This window comes from Ovis canadensis, chromosome 3 (genome assembly GCF_042477335.2).
Source record: "Ovis canadensis isolate MfBH-ARS-UI-01 breed Bighorn chromosome 3, ARS-UI_OviCan_v2, whole genome shotgun sequence".
NCBI classification, from domain to species: domain Eukaryota; kingdom Metazoa; phylum Chordata; class Mammalia; order Artiodactyla; family Bovidae; genus Ovis; species Ovis canadensis.
The window spans coordinates 25859859-25881980 of NC_091247.1; the positions used below are offsets into that span (position 1 = coordinate 25859859).

At 41.7% G+C, this 22122-nt stretch overlaps 2 protein-coding genes across 7 annotated transcripts in view; one reads left to right on the forward strand and one right to left on the reverse strand.

The window, feature by feature from the left end:
* Positions 1 to 21623, reverse strand: part of SMC6 (structural maintenance of chromosomes 6) — a 73016-nt gene extending 51393 nt beyond the window's left edge. The window contains exons 1-4 of one of the 2 annotated variants that reach the window (XM_069580237.1): positions 21087 to 21623; positions 9296 to 9441; positions 5606 to 5723; positions 3485 to 3590 (exon numbers count right to left, since the gene is read on the reverse strand). In XM_069580237.1, the coding sequence (XP_069436338.1) occupies positions 3485 to 3590; positions 5606 to 5723; positions 9296 to 9436 (365 nt within the window). In that variant the 5' untranslated portion in view covers positions 9437 to 9441; positions 21087 to 21623. The remainder of the gene's footprint in view (positions 1 to 3484; positions 3591 to 5605; positions 5724 to 9295; positions 9442 to 21086) is intronic. The other variant, XM_069580238.1, reaches the window with a different exon arrangement.
* The window catches only part of GEN1 (GEN1 Holliday junction 5' flap endonuclease), a 31180-nt gene continuing 30468 nt past the window's right edge, over positions 21411 to 22122 (forward strand). For 3 of the 5 annotated variants that reach the window (XM_069580241.1, XM_069580240.1, XM_069580239.1), the window contains exon 1: positions 21411 to 21888. In XM_069580241.1, coding sequence (XP_069436342.1) covers positions 21841 to 21888 — 48 coding nt within the window. In that variant the 5' untranslated portion in view covers positions 21411 to 21840. The remainder of the gene's footprint in view (positions 21889 to 22122) is intronic. The other 2 variants (XM_069580244.1, XM_069580243.1) reach the window with 2 other exon arrangements.

The following is a 22122-nucleotide window of genomic DNA, read 5'->3' on the forward strand; positions in this document are numbered from 1 at the left end:
TGAAATTTATGAAAATGCTACAATAAAGCTGCTTTTAACAAAAATTATTTTCTCATATGTCACTCTCACAAAGAAGTCACTGAAGTTCCTGTCAAAATTAGAATTTCTAGGGGTTTCGGTTCAAGATGGCTACAGGATCCCGAACTGACCTCCACAACACACTGAATCTATAGCTATGTATCGAACAACTTTCTCGGGATAAAAATAATTAAAAACTAGCTGAGCAAGTCCTACACATGGGATGAAGGAGAGAAGGCCCACGTCAAAGTGGGTAGAAGAGAATGGGACACAATGTGGCCATAAAATATGAGCACAAGGGAAATGCAGCTTTATTAGACATTTACCTCTTGATGCTGCAGCAATGAGGGACTGTGAAAGTAATTAATAAAGAAAAGTCACAGAAAATCCCCAATGATAAGAAAAGACGCAAGTGGCTTAAAACAGAAAAAGAAAGGAACAACAGTGAAAGAGGAAACATGTAACAGGCTACCATTTTCAAACCCAGAACAACAGATGGCACACGTCTCTGGTCCCGGCAAGAAGGGAAACCTGAAGTTTTGTTTTTTTTTTTACTTTTGTGTGCTTCTCCACATATATGTCTTATTTTATACACCTGCACATATAAAGGTTACGAACTTGCAAAGTGTGGCTTACAATCACCAGGGAGGCGGGCCATGAAGGGAGATGACGTAGAAAGGGCGCAGGGCGTCTAATGCTACTTAAGTGGAAAAGGGCAGTGCGTGCTGGAGGTCCCCGAAGGAAAACGCAACTGAAGTGCAGAGTGAAGGGCGGTGGTTGTTTAGTCACTAAGTCGTGTCCAAGTCTTTTGCAACCCATGGATTATAGGCTGCCAGGTTCCTCTGTCTGTGGGATTTCCCAGGGAAGAATACAGGAGTGGGTTGCCATTTCCTTCTCCAGGGGGCTGTGGCTTCTTTCTCGGCTTCAGGAGATCCTTATCTGTACAGAGGTGACTGTAGCATTGTGTATTGATGGAAACGAGGCACAAGGAATAAGGAAAATGCCATGTAGAATAAGGACACACCTGTTCCTTCTCTGGGTGGCTAGCTAATCTGCAGTACCTTCTGTAAACATGACTAAGTCAATCAGGCATGTGTAGTATCCCTCCATAACCCACTCCCCCAATGCTACAGCTGATGTCAAAAACTGGCCTGGTGCCTAGATCCCAGGACTAGGATCAGGGAGGCTGAGGGAGGGAACAGTGAACTGAACCTGCTGAAGAATGTGAAGGGCTATGGGCCTGAGACTTTGGTATCAGAGAGGAGGAGACATATCCTTACAACTGCAAAGCCTCGCTGGATGATCAGAGGGTGGAGCCCCAGGTAAAGAGCCTCTAGGCACAGTCAGTCCTCTGGCTTCTCCTAACCATCTTATAGGGTTGGAACCCTCTACAAAGGCAGCCTGGAGCTCAAGTGTCACAAGTAGGCTGTTTCAGATGGGGGGAGGGGAGTCTTGAGGACCACCTTAAACCTGTGCCTGACTGACAGGCACCCTCAGGAAAGATGGAACAGCCACACAGATTTTAGACACAAAACAAAAACATAATACTCAGTGAGCTAATTCTGTTAAAAAAACAAAAGTGATGACAGAATCAGAGATTATAAAATTAGAGAAATTTTATAGCCACCAAGCGTTTTAAATGAGGAAGACAGGGACAAGAGGAGTAGGAATGGGTTTGGAAAAGCTGTTTTTAGCTACTTTTTCAGACAAGGTCAGTACAAAGCAGACTGAGCTCAGGTCAAAGCTTTTAGCTGTTATTACCTCTGTTTAAAATATTTTAATGTTCCTATCTACTAGGCAGCTGTGTCCTTCAATGGTGGCGATTTGTGCAAACTAGCCTTTATCCATCTTTCTTTTTTTAATGGCATTCCAAGGACAAATCTCGGAAAGAAGCTTCTGCTTGGGTCCAGGTACTTCCCATACGGAAAAAAAAATTTTAATCTTTAACTGAGACATAAAACACTTAATGGTACAGAATAAAAAATTTCTTCCTGAGGTTTCTATTTGAAAGATCAATGGGTTATCTAGCTAGGTAGACTAGGTAAATACTTGGATAACTTGAACTGAAACAGAGTTGAGACCATCAACTTTGAAGTGTTCAAGTAGCTAACTTTTGACTTCAGACATAATTTTCTTTAGAGACTGTGGGAGAGAAGACCTTGCCAGACTCGAGCCCAAATAAGGTCGGGAGAGACAGAAAACATGCTGGAGAATTGTTTTCAAGTAGTTCCTTTCCAAGGCCATACAGCACGGAAAGTAATTTTCTGTTTATCTTTTCCTCCCTCCTCCTAAGTCCACTTGGAACCTTGGCTTAGGGGTAAGATTCCTAACATTTCTGAGAAATACATAAGAAACCTGCAATTCTGATTCACATCACATCCCCATTCTGTTTTTTAGAAATCAAATGGAAAATGGGGGAAGTTAAATGGATATAACACTGAGCAGAAGGAAAGTCAGCTACAAGGGGGACAAAATGACAATCGGTGTTAATTATCAAAGTTCCAGAAGTCCTTGGGCACCGAGTATGTGAGGGAGAAACAAGCAGTGGGAGCCGCCTCACTGTGGGAGCTGGGATGACAGTCTGGACATCCAGTTCAGAGGAGAAACGAGGATCCCTTCAGGGTTTTCTGAGGCTGAACTAAAAAGAATAAGGAGATCAGCCTGACAAGAGCTCCTAATGGACAAAAGGCCACCAGTCTATGATGATGTAAACCAGGCAATTAACATAGAGTTAGGTGACGGTGAATGTAAGACAAACATTCAGCGAAAGAAACACAAACAGAAAGCCACACATGGTTGTTATATAAACATTCACAAAGGTCACGATGAACCACAAAGAGGCTTGTGATTGTAGTCCTCACACCAAATTCACTGGTGAACCACCTGAGTAAAGCATACAAAATGAGAGACCGAATGGAATGCTTCTTTTTTGAATTAAGAGAGTTGGAGACAGAATTCTGTTTAGGGACACCTTGACTGGTTACTAATTCTGCTCTAGCTCACGTGGTATCAACATGTACTTGCTGAAGCTGGACTCGGGACAAGAGCCAGAGAAGTCCTGGCGGTCCAGTGGATAAGGCTCTGCACTTCCTGCAGAAGGCAGCAGCTCGATCCCTGGTCGGGGTAAGATCCCGCATGCTATGAGGCCGAAAAAATTTAAAGTCCCATGTTCATAAATATTCCTTTAGATGGAAGTACACAAATCTATCACTGCTCATTCTTCCATAAAGGTAAAAGAAACAAGTGTCGGGGGGAGGTGCATGGCATTAAATGACACAAGCATTCTGTCAGGAGAGACAAAGAGGCAACAGTGGGGAAGCGAAAGGAATGAAAAGATATGACACCTGACACCTCTGCGCCACTTCTGGGAAGCCAATTCATTTATGACAATGTCTACATGAATTGGGAATCTAAAGCTGCTTCTTATTAAAGAACTGAAAGATACATGTAGAAAGCCAACACTTACTTCTGTCCATCCTTCACAAAACCTTTTAAAGAAGATCCTCGATTAGTAGTGACAGCTTTTCCACCAAGACCCACTATGAGAGCTGTGAGCACCGCACTCTTGCCACCTAAAGAACAGGTGTTGAGGAAATCACATGCATTAGAGAGGGAGAAGTATGATTCCTATAATTTGATGTAAAAATATTTCTCAGAGAAGATGTGAAATAGTCTATCCCTGAAAGGAAGTGTTACACTTTAATTACAGTTTTCTTCCAGTGCCAAAAGCAAACAAAAAGTTGTATACATCATGAAATATTTAGCTGCTGCTATTAGGAGAAAAAAAAAATCAGTAGTACATTTCAGGAATCAAATTTTTCCCAGAAATGGAAAAAAAACAGTTGAAAACTTTCCAACCTAAAATTCACAGTATCATCCTGACCTGTCAGATATTAAATGAACTTATCTTTCTGATTAACCCAAATATATCTAACTCATCTAATGTTTCTTACATCCTAAATTAATTAAAATTAGATTTTTCTTTTCCCATAAATTCTCAGAAGCCCAAAACTATTTTTGACCCTGACTGCAAGCTCCACAGGGACAGGACCTTACCTTAACTCAGCGGCTATCTCCAATATCAGCCCATAATAGGCAATCACATATTTGCTGAATAAATGAATTTAAATGCGAAAAACTACCAGTCATATAGACAGATATTTTTATATTTTGCGATATTTTGACGATTACTATTCCTAATTTGAGTATTATTCATTTGCTCACTCTTTAAAGAATATTCGTTTTTACTCCTAACAGACAAAAAATATCACAAGCTAAAATAGCAAAATCTGTAACAGTTACCCAGATATGACAACCATTTTCTGAACTCCACAATCAACCAAAAAGATCAATTCTTACCAACTCATCATCTTTCACAACATACTCTAAATTAAACCAAGTATACAACAGTTAACCCAATTTAGTTTCTGGGATGCCTTTCGAGTTCCTATCCTAATCTCTCCTTTTCCTTCATTTCCAAATTCACAGCTTCCACCACCCGCATTAGATTAATACCTTCACTATCACCAATGTTAAGCTCTAACTGCAGAACCGACCAGTCTGTCTTCACTACTTGTCCTGTTTGACCTCCCCATAGCTCTGGTCCTTTGTCTGTTCTCTCCTTCTGAAAAAACTTTTCTCTTGAACTAACAGAGGAGGGAAAACAAAGAACAACTAAACAGACCACGGAGCTATCTGTACTAGTTTCATGTTCTAGGATGACCACCATCCCTGGACCCTGGCAAGTTCCTCTCCCTCTCTACTGGCTCAGTCAAGCAGCCAACATGGTTCACCACATACCCAGCAGGTTCACTACGAAGGCTGCCTAACTCATCTTTCCAACTCCTATGTCTTCCTCTATGTCTCAGCTACTTCTTCCCCAGAAGATCTAAAAGATCTTTCATTTTTATTCAAGTACCACCAGAAATACCATCTCTTTTGAAAGCTTTCATTGGCCACATTGAGTGAGAATTCACATTTCTTTCTTGTTTGGATTCCCATGGCACTTCATTCATGCTGTTACAACATTTAATAGATACAAGACACAGGACTGCCTCAACAGCAATGAGGATAGCTTGCCCACTCTTCTATGGTATGAATTCCAAGATACATAGATTCAAATCACTATGCATTCTAGAAGAGTGGGATTGGGAAGGAGTTGGAAGGGAGGTTTGGGAGGGAGGGGTGGGGACATGGGTGTACCTATGGCTGATTCTTGTTGATGTTTGATTGAAAACCACAATATCCTTTAAAGCAATTATCCTTCAATTAAAAAAATAAAGTGGCAAACAACATGAAGGAAAGGTTTATTCCTCTTGCATAACGAACCCAGAGTTAACTCATTATTTTCTTAAAGTGTAGACTGGCAGCAGTCTATGGGGTCGCACAGAGTCAGACACGACTGAAGCGACTTAGCAGCAGCAGCAGCAGCAGATTGGCAGCAAATACTGAAAAATTCATGACCATAAACCAGAGGTCTAAAACTTAGCTGTATCAGCACTAATAGGCACCTATTTTAAAAAGTTAAAGCATTCTGACTTCAGTGTACTGCTCAAAGTCAAATAAGAAGGAAGGCAAAAGCACTTACTTCCATTATTGCCAACAACAAAGTTGACATTAGAACCAAACTTAAAGGGTCCAAGCATCGAATGACACATGAAGTTTTTGAGCTGAATACTCTCAATTATTCCAACTTCTGCTGCTGTCTATGAATTTTAAAAAATGAGAGAAAACAATCAATCTAATTCAATCACTACAATCATCCAACTATTTGTTAGCAGGAGAAAGATCAGCAGTGCTACCGATGAAAAAAGTTATAGAAAGTATAATTTTAAATGTTAATTTCAATCAATGAGTAAATGCATACTCAGTCACTAAATTGTATCCAACTCTTTGACACCCCATGAACTGTAGCCTGCCAGGGTCCTCTGTCCATGCAGTAATACGGGAGTAGGTTGCCATTTCCTTCTCCACCAAATCTTCCTGACCAAGGGATTGAACCTGCATCTCCTGCACTGGTAGGTGGGTTCTTTACCACTGAGCCACTAGAGAGGCCTTTAATCAATGAACAAATGACATTAATTCATATGATTAACTGCTATTTTTAAAGTCCTTATAGGTTCTAACAAGTATTTCACAGGGTTCTTTTTCAATATGGACAATACCAACATCTTGAGTCAGATCACTTTTTGTTGGAGAGAAGCTATCTTCATTCGGCATTGTGGGATATTTAATAGCATCTCTAGCCACTATCCACCAGATGCCAGCAGCACTCTCTCCTCCAACCCCAACCAAACATTATATTCAGACATTGCTAAATGTATCCACTGCAGAGACAGCATAGAATTATAACTGCCATATTGAGACTATGTCATAATAAAATTAGAGACGGTTCATGTATGTTTTAACCAAGAGTTCAACACACAGTGGTCACACTTTGTAGTTAAAATATGAAAATAAATCAACTATATTTTACCAAACCTTCCAAATGTTTTTGAAGAACGTTTAATGTCTCCAACTTTTAAGTTATTTATTATAAAAATCTCTGGCTCTCTATCACTAAACAGCAGCTTATTAAAAAGCAGGGAACATTTACATCCTTATGAGTGGCTTCCCAGGTGGCTCAATGGTAAAGAACCTGTCTCCCAAGGCAGGAGACACGAATTCGATCCCTGGATTGGGAAGATCTCCTGGAGAAGGAAATGGGAACCCACTCCACTGTTCTTGCCTGAGAAATCCCATGGACAGAGGAGCCTGGCAGGCTACAGGCCATGAGGTCACAAAAGAGTCGGACATAACGTAGTAAAAAAACCAAGCAGAATTCTATAGAAATCGTGGTTGAAGACTTTTTAAAAGTCTTCAGTTTATTTTGATCTAATTGAAGACTTAGAAGTAGTTATAAAAAATAATACAGAGAAATCATGTGACTCCTTTACCCAGGTTCTGCCAAAGGTAAAATCTTGAAAACTATGGTACAATACCACACCAGGGTGCTCATTTTGATAGTGACGCACAAAATATTCCCGTCACAGGACTGTCACATTGTCCTTCTAGAGCCCCATCATTCCTCCCCACCCACTCCTCCTTTACCCTGGCCCACTGGTCTGCTCTCCATTTCTGAGACACTGTTATTTCAAGAATGTTATATACATGGAATCAGACAGAATGTAACCTTTCGAGAAGCCTTTTTCCTTCACTCAGCTTAACTGTCTTTTGTTGTCTATGTGCACAGTTCCCTGCTTTCTACTGCTAAATAGTATCTCAGGGTAGAGACGTCCTATAGCAGGTTTAACTACTCACTTACTGTATGACATCTGGATTGTCAGTTTTTGAGTATTACAAATAAAGCTTCTATGAACACTCAAGTACAGATTTTTGTGGGAAGATAAATCTTTTCTCTGTGATGCTGTGCTATGCTTAGTCACTCCGTTGTGTCTGACTCTTAGCGAAGCCATGCACTGTAGCCCGCCAGGCTCCTCTGTCCCTGGGAATTCTCCAGGCAAGAATACTGGAGTGGGTTGCCATGCCCTCCTCCACGGGATCTTCACAACTCAGGGATCGAACCCAGGTCTCTCACATTGCAGACAGATTCTTTACTGTCTGAGTCACTGGGGAAGCCCAAGAATACTGGAGTGGGTAACCCATCCCTTCTTCAGGGGATCTTCCTGACCCAGGAATAGAACAAGGGTCTCCTGCACTGCAGGCAGATTCTTAACCAGTTGAGCTACCAGGGAAGACCCTTTCTCTGTGACAGATACTGGGTTATATGCTAAAGATGGTTGCACGCTAAATTTCTTACAGAAACTGCCAAACTATTTTCCAGAGTGACTGTACCATTTTACATTCCCACCAATATATGAATGATCCACTTTCTTTGCATCCTTGCCAGCATATGGTATTGTCATTTAAGAGAAAAAAATAAAATAGCCATTCTGATGGGTGTGCAGTGGTATTTCACCATAGTCTTAATTTGCATTTCCCTCGTGACAGGGCTTCCCTGGTGGCTCAGGGGTTAAAGCATCTGCCTGCAATGCGGAAGACCTGGGTTCGATCCCTGGGTCGGGAAGATCCCCTGGAGAAGGAAATGGTGACCCACTCCAGTATTCTTGCCTGGAGAATCCCATGGACAGAGGAGCCTGGTGGGCTACAGTCCACGGGGTCACAAAGAGTCGGACACGACTGAGTGACTTCACTTTCACGACAGGTTATTCTGAACATCATGTCAGTGAGATGTCTCTTTACGCCTTCTGTGCATTTTCAAATTGTATTCTTTGCTTTTAATTGTTGAATTTTGAGAATTCTTTATACAAACAAGATATTTGTACTTTGTTGGATATGTGATTAGCAAATATTCTGCTAGCATGACTTTCCATCCTCATAAAAAGGTCTTTGCCGAAGAAAAGTTTTTAATTTTGATGAGGTCTAATTTATCAGTTTTTCATTTTATGGTTTGTATGTTTGGTGTCAAGTCTAAGAATTCTCTGCTGAATGCTAATTTGAACATGAAACCCAAACATTTGGTACAATTCTTCAGTCAAACCAACTGAAACTGAAGAGACCTTTTTTAGGAGTTTTTAAAGGATGAATTAAATTTCCTTGATAGTTATACGAACTGGTCCACTCTAAACTGCTAATCTATGTGTGCAGAATTGTTAACAATATTCCCTTATCGTCCTTTCTTTTAAAATGTACTTTCGGGCACATTGCTGTAGCAGACTTTTATTTAGCTGCAGTGAGCGGGGGCTACTCTCTAGTTCCGGTGTGAGGGCTTCTCTCCAAGATGGCTTCTCGTGGAGCACAGGCTCTACAGAGAGCGCAGGTTTCAGTACCTGTGGCACACAAGCTGAGCCGCCTCGCCACCTGTGGCTCCAACTCACGTCCTCAGCATTGGCAAGCAGATTCCTAACCACTGGGAAGTCTCCTTATTGTCCTTTTGCTGTTTGCAGAGTCTATGGTCAAATCCACTGTTTCATTCCTGATACTGGTAGTTTGTGTTTTCTCTCATTTTTCCCTTTCGTTAATCTTAGTAGAGGTTTGTAAGTTTTACTGACCTTTCCAAAGAACTACCTCTTTGTTTTATTGTTTTCTCTACTAATTTTTTCTAAAAATTAACATGAACTTCAAAATTAGGTGATTTTTACCTCACTGTTAAAAATTCATGTTATTTTTCCTCTGCAGCTAGCGACCCAGCTTTGGATACTGAATTAAGAATACGATATACAAAACAGACGAGAAACAGGACAATCAAAAGTTATTAATTTTATAATTTTGCACTCACCAAAGTAGAGGTACCATTAGTGAAAGAAACTGTACATTCATCTTCGTCACATTCATCTTTATCAAAATCGTCCAATTCTTCTTGTCTTGGTCTTTTGGCATTTTCAGGAGAGAAAAAATTTTCTTCCTTTCTTTTAGCCATCAGGTCTAAACAAATATTACAGTGACAATGAAGAAAATCATGTAAAGCACCCATACAACTGTTCCATATATATATATTAAAAAAAACTTAACAAAATCAGACAAAGCTTAAATTTTAGAACTATATCCATTCATTTTCACTTTAAGAAAAAGTAAAATTATCATCTGTGTGGAGGGAGGGGGCCATGAGCCAAACAATGTGAGTGGTCATGAGAAGGTGGAAAGGTAAGGACACACATACTCAAGAACCTCTGGAAAGGAACATATCCCTCCTGCTCTCGTGATTTTAGCCCAGGCAGACATGTCAGACTTCTCACTACAGAAGTAGATAATAAATTCTTGTTTTAAAAAATCTACATATGCAACACTAGCTGATTTTACGTCAGAGGGATTCATGATGGAGGTTTTTATTGATACGGACCTATCTAAGTATTTTCCCCTGGAGAAGGAAAAGGCAACCCACTCCAGTATTCTTGCCTGGAGAATCCCATGGATGGAGGAGCCTGGTAGGCCGCAGTCCATGGGGTCGCAAAGAGTCGGACACGACTGAGCCACTTCACTTTCTTTCTTTCTTTTCTACCTAAGGATTTTAACCCCTAATTTCACAAAAGGTAAACAGTTTTATTTGTGAAACTGTGGATCTACTGATGAGATGGAATAATGCCTTCTGAACTTACTCCAGAGCAATCATCCAATTTTTATACATTATAAAGTAATATTGAATCACATAAAACTAGTACTAATTATTTCCCCCAAAGAAGCGTATTTGTAATGGACTGTATAGTCCATGTAGTCTCAAAGAGTCTGACAAGACCAGTGACTTTCACTTTCGCTTTTGCCTAGCACTAGAAGAGAAGGGAAAGACAAAGGAGAAAAGGAAAGATATACCCATTTGAACGCAGAGTTCCAAAGAACAGCATGGAGAGATAAGAAAGACTTCCTCAGTGATCAATGTAAAGAAATAGAGGAAAACAATAGAATGGGAAAGACTAGAGATCTCTTCAAGAAAATTAGAGATACCAAGGGAACATTTCATGCAAAGATGGGCTTGATAAAAGGACAGAAATGGTATGGACCTAACAGAAGCAGAGGATATTAAGAAGAGGTGGCAAGAATACACAGAAGAACTGTACAAAAAAGATCTTCGTGACCCAGATAATCACAATGGTGTGATCACTCACCTAGAGCTAGACATCCTGGAATGCGTCAAGTGGGCCTTAGGAAACATCACTATGAACAAAGCTAGTGGAGGTGATGGAATTCCAGTTGAGCTATTTTAAATCGTAAAAGATGATGCTGTGAAAGTGCTTCACTCAATATGCTAGCAACTTTGGAAATCTCAGCAGTGGCCACAGGACTGGAAAAGGTCAGTTTTCATTCCAATCCCAAAGAATGCTCAAACTACCACACAGTTGTACTCATCTCACACGCTAGTAAAGTAATGCTCAAAATTCTCCAAGCCAGGATTTGGCAATATGTGAACCATAAACTTCCAGATGTTCAAGTTGGTTTTAGAAAAGGCAGAGGAACCAGAGATCAAATTGCCAACATCCACTGGATCATCGAAAAAGTAAGAGTTCCAGAAAAACGTCTACTTCTGCTTTATTGACTATGCCAAAGCCTTTGACTGTGTGGATCTCAACAAACTGTGGAAAATTTTTTTAGTGATGGGAATACCAGACCATCTGATCTGTCTCCTGAGAAATCTGTATGCAGGTCAGGAAGCAATGGTTAGAACTGGACATGGAACAACAAACTGGTTCCAAATCAGGAAAGGAGTATGTCAAGGCTGTATATTGTCACCGTGCTTATTTAACTTATATGCAGAGTACATCATGAAAAACGCTGGGCTGGCTGAAGCACAAGAGGGAATCAAGACTGCCAGGAGAAACAGCAATAACCTCAGATATGCAGGTGACATCACCCTTATGGAAGAAAGTGAAGAAGAACTAAAGAGCCTCTTGATGAAAGTGAAAGAGGAGAGTGAAAAAGTTGGCAAGAAGAAACAAACTTAAAACTCAACATTCAGAAAACTAAGATCATGGCATCTGGTCCCATCACTTCATGGCAATCAGATGGGCAAGCAATTAAAACAGTGAAAGACTTTATTTTGGGGTGGGGGGGGGCTCCAAAATCACTGCAGATGGTGACTGCAGCCATGAAACTAAAAGACACTTACTCTTTGGAAGGAAAGTTATGACCAACCTAGACAGCATATTTAATAGCAGAGACATTTCTTTGTCAACAAAGGTCTGTCCAGTCAAGGCTCTGGTTTTTCCAGTGGTCATGTATGGATGTGAGAGCTGCACTATACAGAAAGCTGAGCACCGAAGAATTGATGCTTTTGAACTGTGGTGTTGAAGGACTCTTGAGAATCCCGTGGAGTGCAAGAAGATCCAGTCCATCCTAAAGGAAATCAGTCCTGAATATTCACTGGAAGGACTGATGCTGAAGCTCAAACTGCAATACTTTGGGTGCCTGATGCGAAGAACTGACTCATTGGAAAAGACCCTGATGCTGGAAAAGACTGAAGGCAGGAGAAGGGGACGACAGAGGATGAGATGGCTGGATGGCATCACCGACTCAATGGACACGAGTCTGAGTAAACTCCAGGAGATGGTGATGGACAGGGAGGCCTGATGTGCTGCAGACCATGGGGTCGCAAAGAGTCAGACACGACTGAGCGACTGAACTAAGTAGTGTCACTTCACTGTTCTCTAAGAAATAACCCAGGCTAATTATCTAGTTTTTTTGTTTTTACCAATATTCCTTAAAATTTGTCTCTAGAAAATTAACATCATCAAGCTTTTTTAAACATAAATGCCACACCTTAAGTCCAAGTTGATGGTCTTTTGTTGAAATGAAATGGTATGATTACTTGAACTGTTGCTTCCATTTTTTTCTTAAAAATTCTCTTAGAGCCCTAAAGTGATAGGTACCTAATAACTGTCTGCTGAATAATGAGAAACATCCACAGCAGAGGTACCAAAAAATTTCTAAGATACAAGAATATGAAAAATAGTTCTACTTTCAATCTGTTTGCTGTTGCTGCTCGTAAGTCGCTTCAGTCGTGTCCGACTCTGTGCGACCCCATAGACGGCCTCTTACCAGGCTCCTCTGTTCTCCAGGCAAGAACACTGGAGTGGGTTGCCATTTCCTTTTCTAATGCATGAAAGTGAAAAGTGAAAGTGAAGTCGCTGAGTCGTGGTTGACTCTTAGCGACCTCATGGACTGCAGCCCACCAGGCTCCTCCATCCATGGGATTTTCCAAGCAAGAGTACTGGAGTGGGGTTCAATCTGTTTAGGTGCCCCCAGAACTATATCACAGCAGGTTTGTGCCAGGTATCTGGGCAGCAAGGGATTAAATGAGATTTTCCCTCTCATTAATTCGGACTGAAAGATTCAACTCAGTCCTCAGTAGAAAAAAGGATAGTTCACCTTGATGATGTATGGATGGCAAGGAAGCCAGTCAGACATGTAGGTGTGCACTGGGAGGCCAGTGGAGTATGTTACAAAGACAGCAAGAAATAGATCAAAGTGGGAGAATAAGGACTTTAAAGTACAAATGAGAGATAGGAGGAGGGCAGGGGAGAGATACATATAGTGCTTAATTTTTATCCACTGCCCTCCAAACTTATACTGACAGAGCAATTTTGCAGAAATGTCAAATATCTATACATATCTTGTTGGAACTGTTTTGGGGGAACTATCTTTGACAAGTTTTATTATGACAATGCATGCTTCATTAAGTGAACTGGGTAGTTTATCTTTTAATGCTTTGCTATCACCACTATGGCATGACACTGAAAGGTTTTTTTGAAAGTGAAAAAGAACTAACCTTAAAGCTATTAGATAATGGAGACTATTTTAATTTTATGAAATCATTTCAATTTCTTTTTTTGTATACTGGCTATTACAGGTTGACTATAGATTCCTAGAACAAGTCTGCTGTAATTTTATTTTCCAGAACACTGATAATTTAAAGCTTCAAATTTATTACACAAAATTACCTTGTTTTGGACAATCCTCAACTGTGGTCCTGATTCCTTTCACGTCAATTCTATTTAATTAATCTTTTTTCTCCCCAAAGTAGCTACTTACGTTTATCAAATCTAGTTTTTCTTTAACAAAAATATTTTAATACTTACTCATATATTTTTCGACAATCAAATATAAGAGTTATGCAGTGGAGCTGGAGTTCAGAATTCTTTGACCCAAAGTGCAAGTTGAAAAAAGCAATCAGAGACTTCCATTTCTATGAAGGTGGAACAGATATATTTTCCCTATTCCTCTTGCTTAGTAAAACATTCTTGAAAATTATATACTATAAAACAAGCATAACACAACTCTGAAAAAGGCAGCAGAGAAGCCAGCCATAGAATGAGTGGCAGACTTGATATTCAAAGTGTGGTCCAAGGACCAGCAAGCAGCATCTACATCTGCTAGGAACCTCACAATCCAAGGAAAGATGTCACAGTGGTTGACTGAGTTTTTGTTTTCCCTCAACTACTGCGGACTTGGAGAAGCCAGCAACAGGGTAAACACCAAGAGGTGCAGGGGGAAACAAAAGGCTTAATGAAAGCCTGTTCTCTCCAGACAAAAGGCCAGGAAAAGGAAGTCTAACAAGAAGACTTTCAGACAATAATCACTCTAGTCAAATACCATTAAAAGAACTGTTGTCCCTTCCTCACCACCCCCTGCATCAGCAAAGGTCAAGTGGGTAGTGTGGACCTCCTTTTGGTGATGCTAAAAGGAAGCATCGCAACATCCCATCTGGGCCAGAGTCAGACAAGGCTGTGCAGGCCAAGTAGGGAGGCATGATAGGGACATCTGATGAAGAACCTAGAGGTCTACCCATAAGAGGGTTTAACAGGATGCTATATTTACTCCCATTCCCCACTGGATGTGACAGAGAAGGCCTTCTACCAGTGCCTAGAGAAGCAAGGTGCACACCCCAGCCCAACAGCCACCTCAAGCCATGGAAAGAGCTCTGGTCAAGTTCCAGATGTGAGTCTCTGTGTCCATGGCCTAAGAAAACCAGAGGGCAGCAGTTCTCAAAGGTTGCAGTGTCTTAAAAAGCACCAAGGACCTCAGAGGGCTTTTGTTTCTAACAATATTGACCGTATTATAAATTAAAACTGAAAAAAAAATTAAAACAACCCACAAGTACACACTGTATCAGCCATCAGAGCAGACATCATCACACGTCTATAACCTCTAGAAAATTCCACTATGTAGTCACAAGTGAATGAAAGTAAAAAAGGGAAATAACATCTTATGATAATTATGAGAACAACTTTGATCTTGTAGCCCCTCTGAAACAGTCTCATGGAAGCCTGGACTACATTCGGCCAACTGCTACTGCAGGGAATACTGTAAGCATGCCCATGACATACTGCCATAAATGACAAGGCACAGCTACCAGTAATAAAGTTAGGGCCGCAGAGAAGCCAGCCACAGAATGAGTGGCAGATTTGATATTCAAAGTGTGGTCCAAGGACCAGGAAGCAGCATCTACATCTCCTAGGAACAGGCTAGATATCCAGAATCTCAGACTTCAATTTAAAACAAGTGAATCTGAATCTTCATTTTAACAAGGTCTCGGGTGACTCCCAAGTACATTAAGTCTGAGAAGAATTGTTGTAAACAACATTAAGAATTTAGGACTTTACCCTGTCCTGAACGCAACAAGGAACCTAATGTATCATGATAAATCAAATACCATTTAAAGGGAATATTAGTTAACATCCAAAGGACATTTAACCTAAACAAATGCCTTTTGAGAAAGTACTAACATTATAGTCACAATTACATAATATTCACCATCTTTCTGACAAGTAACTTAGTGTTTATTTTGAATCTCTTACACAAGTCAGAACTTGAAACTCAAACACAATTTTCAAGTTATTTAATAGCAAGAATTAATATTCATTAATTTCAGCTGACTTTAATTCCCTAGAACACTACCAGACTATTATTTTCCCAACACTGCCTTTTCTCACACCCATACCTGTTTCTTACTCAATTAGTCATTTATTTATCACAGAAGAGCAAAGAAGTAGCATTGCTTCTTCATTTTCCCAATATTAAATGTCCTTTTAGACAGTTTTCATTAATGCTTAATACATGATCTTGCAGTTAGCTGACACTCAGACATCAGCTGATTGATCTTAGTATTTTACCACTAGAAAACAGTCATTTTTCAAGTAAAATCGGGGGAGGAAGGGGAATGACGGTACGTGTGATTAGCTTCTCATAATCAATGTGAGATCCTATACAAGACAGAATACAGTGCGCTACATGACGACAACGTTTTTTTATTTGCTGTACTTAGCCTGGGATTTGCAGTTTGCTGTTAGGTTGCCATGGCAACATGCATCTAACAGACACCGAAGGATCCAACCTTTAAAAACAGGAATCATTCTATAATTTAATGATAATGGACTTTTAAAAATACACGTGAATGTCCTGAGACTTAAATACAGGTTACAACAGTAGAACTGTTTCTAAGATGCTAAAAAGATAATATAAACAGATGTAAAGAAAAATACTTTTAATATCCTGTTAAACATAAAAATGGGGGGGGGGGAGAAAGCCCCTCTGGGATTTTCAATACATTCATAAAGCTCTTCATGGTATTCAATATTTATTTACAATAAAAAAATTCAAAATTAAGGATCATATTACTTCTCCCTTGCAGAAAGCAAGCTCCATCAAAGCAGGAATAGTAACAAATATGATTATCAAGAAAAAATAAGTTCAAGAGGAAAAAAAATCAATCACCAAGGGTTAATTATAGCAAGCATATACACAGGAAATTTGAAAAACCAAAACCATTTTCACACAGGATTATAAATTTCCAAATTTTCCATTTTAATGTGAGTACCTAGTAATTCATACTTTCCATTAATATCAAAGTAGGGGCTAACAGCAGTGAGAACAGTCATAAGAGAATTGGAAATATCAATAGAAAACAGAGGTTTTAAAGAAAGGTAAATTGCTACTGCTTCTGAATCTGCCATGGACTACCTCATTCCCAATTCTGCTCCTACCACACCACAGACAAACTCATTCTGCATTAAACCACCTCATTTTTAATGTATTGAAATATAAGCACACTGCTTGGAATATATACATGAGATACAACAGACAATAAATAAGTAAGTGAAAAAATTCATTAGTCCACCCATCAAACAATTATAGGTAAGCAAAAATCAGGTAATAAAATCTGAACACTCAGATTTGTGTTTTTTAAAAATCCCTGTGGCCTCAATATAGAGCACAAATGAAACAGTGAGAATAAAGGCAAAACAGACCAGTCTCTAAAGGACAAGCAGTGCTGAACAAAAGCAGTGGCATGAACACCAATGTTCACTGCAGCATTATTACAATAGCCAACATACGGAAGCAATATAAATGCCCATCAACAGATAAATGGATAAAGACACGATACACATATACATCCAACATCCACGGATCATAGAAAAAGCAGAATTCCAGAAAAACATCCACTTTTGCTCCACTGACTATGCTAAATCCTTTGTGGATCACAACAAACTGTGCAAAATTCTTAAAAGAGATGGAATACCGGACCACCTTACCGGCCTCCTGAGAAACCTGTATGCAGGTCAAGAAGCAACAATTAGAACCAGACATGGAACAACGGACAGGAATATCAAGGCTGTATGTTGTTACCCTTCTTATTTAACTTATATGCAGAGTATACCACCTGAAATGCCAGACTTGATGAATTACAAGCTGGAATCAACACTGCTGGGAGAAATATCAACAATCTCAGAAATGCAAATGATACCACTCTAACAGCAGAAAGCAAAGAGGAACTAAACAGCCTCTCTCTCAATGAGGAAGAATGAGGACAGTGAAAAAGGTGGCTTAAAACTCAAAGTTCAAAAATGGCATCTGCTCCCATCACTTCATTGCAAATACATGAGGAAAAAGTGGAACAGTGGCAGATTTTATTATCCTGGGCTACAAAATCACTGCCGATAGTGACTGTAGCCATGAAATTAAAAGACGATTGCTTGTTGGAAGGAAAGCTATGACAAACCTAGACAGCGTGTTAAAATGCAGAGACATCACTTTGCTAACAAAGGTCTGTATAGTCAAAGCTATGGTTTTTCCAGTAGTCATGTACAGATGTGAGAGCTGTACCATAAAGAAGGCTGGGCACTGAAGAATTGATGCTTTTGAACTGTGGTACTAGAGAAGACTCTTGAAAGTCCCTTGGAATGCAAGGAGATCAAATCAGTCAATCCTAAAGGAAATCAGTTCTGAATATTCACTGGGAGGTCTGATGCTAGAGCTGAAGTTTCAGTATTTTGGCCGCCTGATGCGAAGAGCTGACCCACTGGAAAAGATCCTGATGCTGGGAAAGACTGAGGACAGCAGAAGAAGAGGACAACAGAGGATGAGATGGTTGGATGGCATCACTGACTCAAGACATGAGTTTGAGCAAACTCCAGGAAATGGTGAAGGGCAGGGAAGCCTGCACCCCTGGAGTGCTGCAGATCTTAGGACTGCAAAGAGTCAGACAGGACTTAGTGATTGAACAACAAAACACATACACACAATGGAATATTATACAACCGTTAAAAAGAAATCTTGCCATTTGTAACAACATAGGTATTGCTGTTTTTGTTTAGTCACTAAGTCATGTTTGAATCTTTTTTGACCCCATGGACTGTAGCCCACCAGGCTCCTCTGACCATACAATTTCCCAGCTAAGAATAGTGGAGTGGGTAGCCATTTCCATCTCCACAGGATCTCCCCACCCCAGGGATCAGACTCCAATCTCCTGCATTGGCAGGTGGATTCTTTACCAGTGAGCCACCTGGGAAGCCCCAAAGGGTATTATACTATATGAAATAACTCAGAGGAAGACAAATACTCATATGACCTCACTTATATGTTAAATCTAAACATCAAAACAAAATGAAAACAGATTCTGATACAAAGAACAAATGGATAATTGCCAGAAAGGGGGAGGGGGGAAGTAGGGGAGTGAAATAAGTGAAGGGGATTAAGAGGTACAAACCCTTTAATTCTCAACATCCTTATAAGTGATCCCTTACTTTACAAAAGGAGATACTGAAGCTCATTTAAAAGATACCCAAACTTATGTAGGTGTATCTTAGCAGAGCCTAGATCCAAACCCAGGCTGTCAAAACCCCAAATCAAACTTCTTTAATGTCTAGGTTCCACTTGGCATGAACTGAGTTTAACCAAGTTTGACTATTTATAGGCAGTGAAATTGTCTGCTCATCTTGTTCCTCCTTTGGTAATGTATAAAACTACAAAAAGGATTCTAATGTGATATGTCCCTCTAATGTTGGGCTTGCTGTATAAAATTTTATCTTGTGTTTAATTTTCAGAAACAATCTTTACTCTTAATAGTAAATGCTATCATCAGCAGACTGAGGTTTGGAAATGATTCATTCATTTTTCTTGAAAACATTGAGTTTGAAGTGCTTCTAGGAAATTGAGATGGATACGCCAGTAGGCAGCAAAATAATAGAGTTAGATTCTAGTAGAGACTTCCCAGGTGGCTCAGTGGTAAAGAATCCGCCTGCCAATGCAGTTGACTCAGGTTTGATCCCTGGGTTGGGAAGATCCCCTGGAGAAGGAAGTGGCAACCACCCCAGCATTCTTGCCATGGAAAGAATTCTCTGTTCATGGAAAATCCCATGGACAGAGATGCCTGGCGGGTTAGTCCATGAAGTCACGAAAGAGTAAGACAAGACTCAGCATCGAGACAATAACAAAGCTGGAGATTTGGCAGTGGCACTAAGAAAGTCACAGAAACTATTTTGAATTTGTTCACCAAGGAAACTAGTGAGTAAGATGCATCTCATTAACTAGTGAATAAAACATACTTAAGTGTCTACACTTGACTCTCAGTCATCTAGACTTACATATGTATATACACATATATAACTGTGATGTTTAATTATGCCTTAAACATAATGCCTGCATGTGTGGGCACTCAATTGTGTGACTCTTAGCGACCCCATGGACTGTGGCCCATCAGGGTCCTTTGCCCATGGAATTTTTCAGGCAAGAATACTGGAGTGGGTTGCCACTTCCTTCTCCAGGGGATCTTCAGGACGCAGGAAATGAACCCAAGTCTCCAGTCTCCTGCATTGGCAGGTGGGTTCTTTACCAGCTGAGCCACTAATTCCTGAAAGTAAACCAAGTATGGCTTTGACTAATTTTCCTAACTTAGATCTAAAAATGATCATCAAGATTTAGGCAGGTTTTATACAAAATTCTACATCTAATCAGTAAAATAAAGTCAGTAAAATAAAAAACCAGCCTCCTCTGTCCATAGGATTCTCCAGGCAAGAATACTGGAATGGGTTGCCATTTCCTTCTCTGGGGGATCTTTCTGACCCAGGGGGACTGAACCCAGGTTGCCTGCATTGCAGGCAGATTCTTTACCATCTGACGTGCTGCGGAAGCCCAATTACAGAACAGGAAATGAAATTTACAGAGGTGGTGCCAACCTGTTCAGGGTCACACAACACTGGTTCTTATACAAAAACATGTAAAAAGTAATATTCTGGTAATCTCCAAACTTCTTTGTACTTACTGGAATTCAAGGGGGAAAAAAAGAAAAATGGAAAACTGAAAACATACATTCCTACAGGAAATAATTACTCTGCATATTTCTCACAGTAAAAGGAGATAAAGTGAATCTAAGCATTTCTAACATGCTCCCTTACCACCCACATACACCCATGGCACTATCTACAAGCCAGTGAATAAGCTAGTAAGTATTTTAAAAGACTACACAGCAGCCATCTAAAAGTCTGGACATTTGGACTTTTTCTTTTGAATATATTCCAGAATAGCTTGTATTTAGAACACTCCCTTTCAATCTCACGACATATACAGAGTAGCAAGCACTCACGTAAGTTCTGTGTTCAGGGTTTAAACACCAAATAGTTGCTCTCGTATGAATTAAGCACAGCACCCTCTTATGCCCCAAAGTGTCCTGCAGCCCTTCCTCCACCCTTGAGCTCTGTGTTCTGTAATTCCCAGTACTGATTCTTCTCCAATTCATCTCCACAAGAAAATAAGGGGGAAAGACAGGCCATCATAAAACTTCCAAACGTCACAATTTAAATTTTTCTAGGTAACAGTTTTGCGTTCTCCTGAAACTGGCATTTAGCAACAAAGCCACCTTCAGGGATATTTACACATATCTCTTAAACGTAGTTAAGTTGTTACTTGTAAGGGGTCATCAGAGGGGGTGATAAGAACCCAATCCCCGAGCCCAGACTCATCCCCCTAACCCTTCTCCCCTTCAAACCACTCATCAAAGCCTAACGGGGACCGTTCGGGGCCGGGCGCCAGGTTCCCTCAGGCTAGCCGGAGACGGGATTTTTCAAGCACCGCCGCTAGAGCCGTCCGAGGGAGGGGCCCGGCGGACACCGGCAAGTTTCCTGCGGCTGAAGGGACCCGCGCCGCCGGCGGAGAGGGCGCGGAGATCACCGCCCGCCATTGACTCGCGCGCCCTGGGCACCGCCGCGGCTCCAAAGACCTGGCCGCCACCGGGTGGGCTGAGGGAGGGCGCCGGCCAAGGGAGGATCCGAAGCAAGAGAGGGCGACGGAGCGCGCCCTTAGCCTACCTCGAACAAGTCGAAGTCTCCCCCAAAGAACCCCCGATCGGCGGGACTGCCGCCGCAGCACAGGACGCTAAAGCCACGTTAGTGGAATCTCGCAGTCGGCTCAGCAGCCGTTGGTCCCCGAGACACCGCGCGCCCACCGCGGGAGAAGGCAGGAGCCCCGCCGCCCCCGGCCCCCACCTCCGGACTCTCCGCGCCTGCGCCCCGTCCCACTCTCCGCGCCTGCGCCCCGTCCCGCCCTCCGCCCGCTGGGGCTCCGCCCGCGCGTGCGCGATGCGGAGTTTTCGCGCCACTGGAGTCTAGGAGGCGAGGCCGGAAGTACCCCTGGGCGGGCAGTGGGGATGCTGGGAGGAGCGCCGGGGCTCTGCGACTGTGGGATGCGCGGAGGGGTCGGGGCGGGTGAGTTGCCTAACTGAAAGCGGGGAGAAAAAAAAAACTACCCTGGAACACTAACGGCGGCTACAGTTCCGCGCATGCGTACAGCGACTGGCTGGGCGCCGCCGCGGCGTGCAAGGCCGCGGTCACGGAAAGGCGGAAGTCACTTCCCGGAAGAGGCGGAGCCGCGTGGCTGAGGCGCCGGATTCAAGTGGTTTCCGGGGAGGTTTCCGGGCCTGAGTGCTTAGCCTCCGAACTCTAGGCTTTGCTTGGGAAGGGAAAAAGAAAGTTTTCGTTTTCTGTTTTTTTTTTTTTTTTTTGAGTAGAGGGAGATTTAGAAACTTGGAGGCAGCAGTAATTAGAATTCAGACCAAACTGGTAAATGACAGAAGGGCGTCTTTCCAAAAACCAAGGAAGCAGGGTTGTCCGGGTAAGTCCCGCGCGGATCTGTGGAGACGGCCCCGCCCAGGCCCCTCTACCCGCTCCTTTGCAATCTAGGGGCGATTGCAAGCTGGTTGGAGGCGAGCTCTATGTTCGCGTCCTTATCTCGCCCTCCCCTCTTCCCAGGACACCTCCCGCCGTTCTCTCTGGGTTGAGTAGCACCGCGGCCCGGAACTCCCGGCCTGGCCCTGGCTCTCCGAGCCCGGGGTCTCCCCACCCCGCG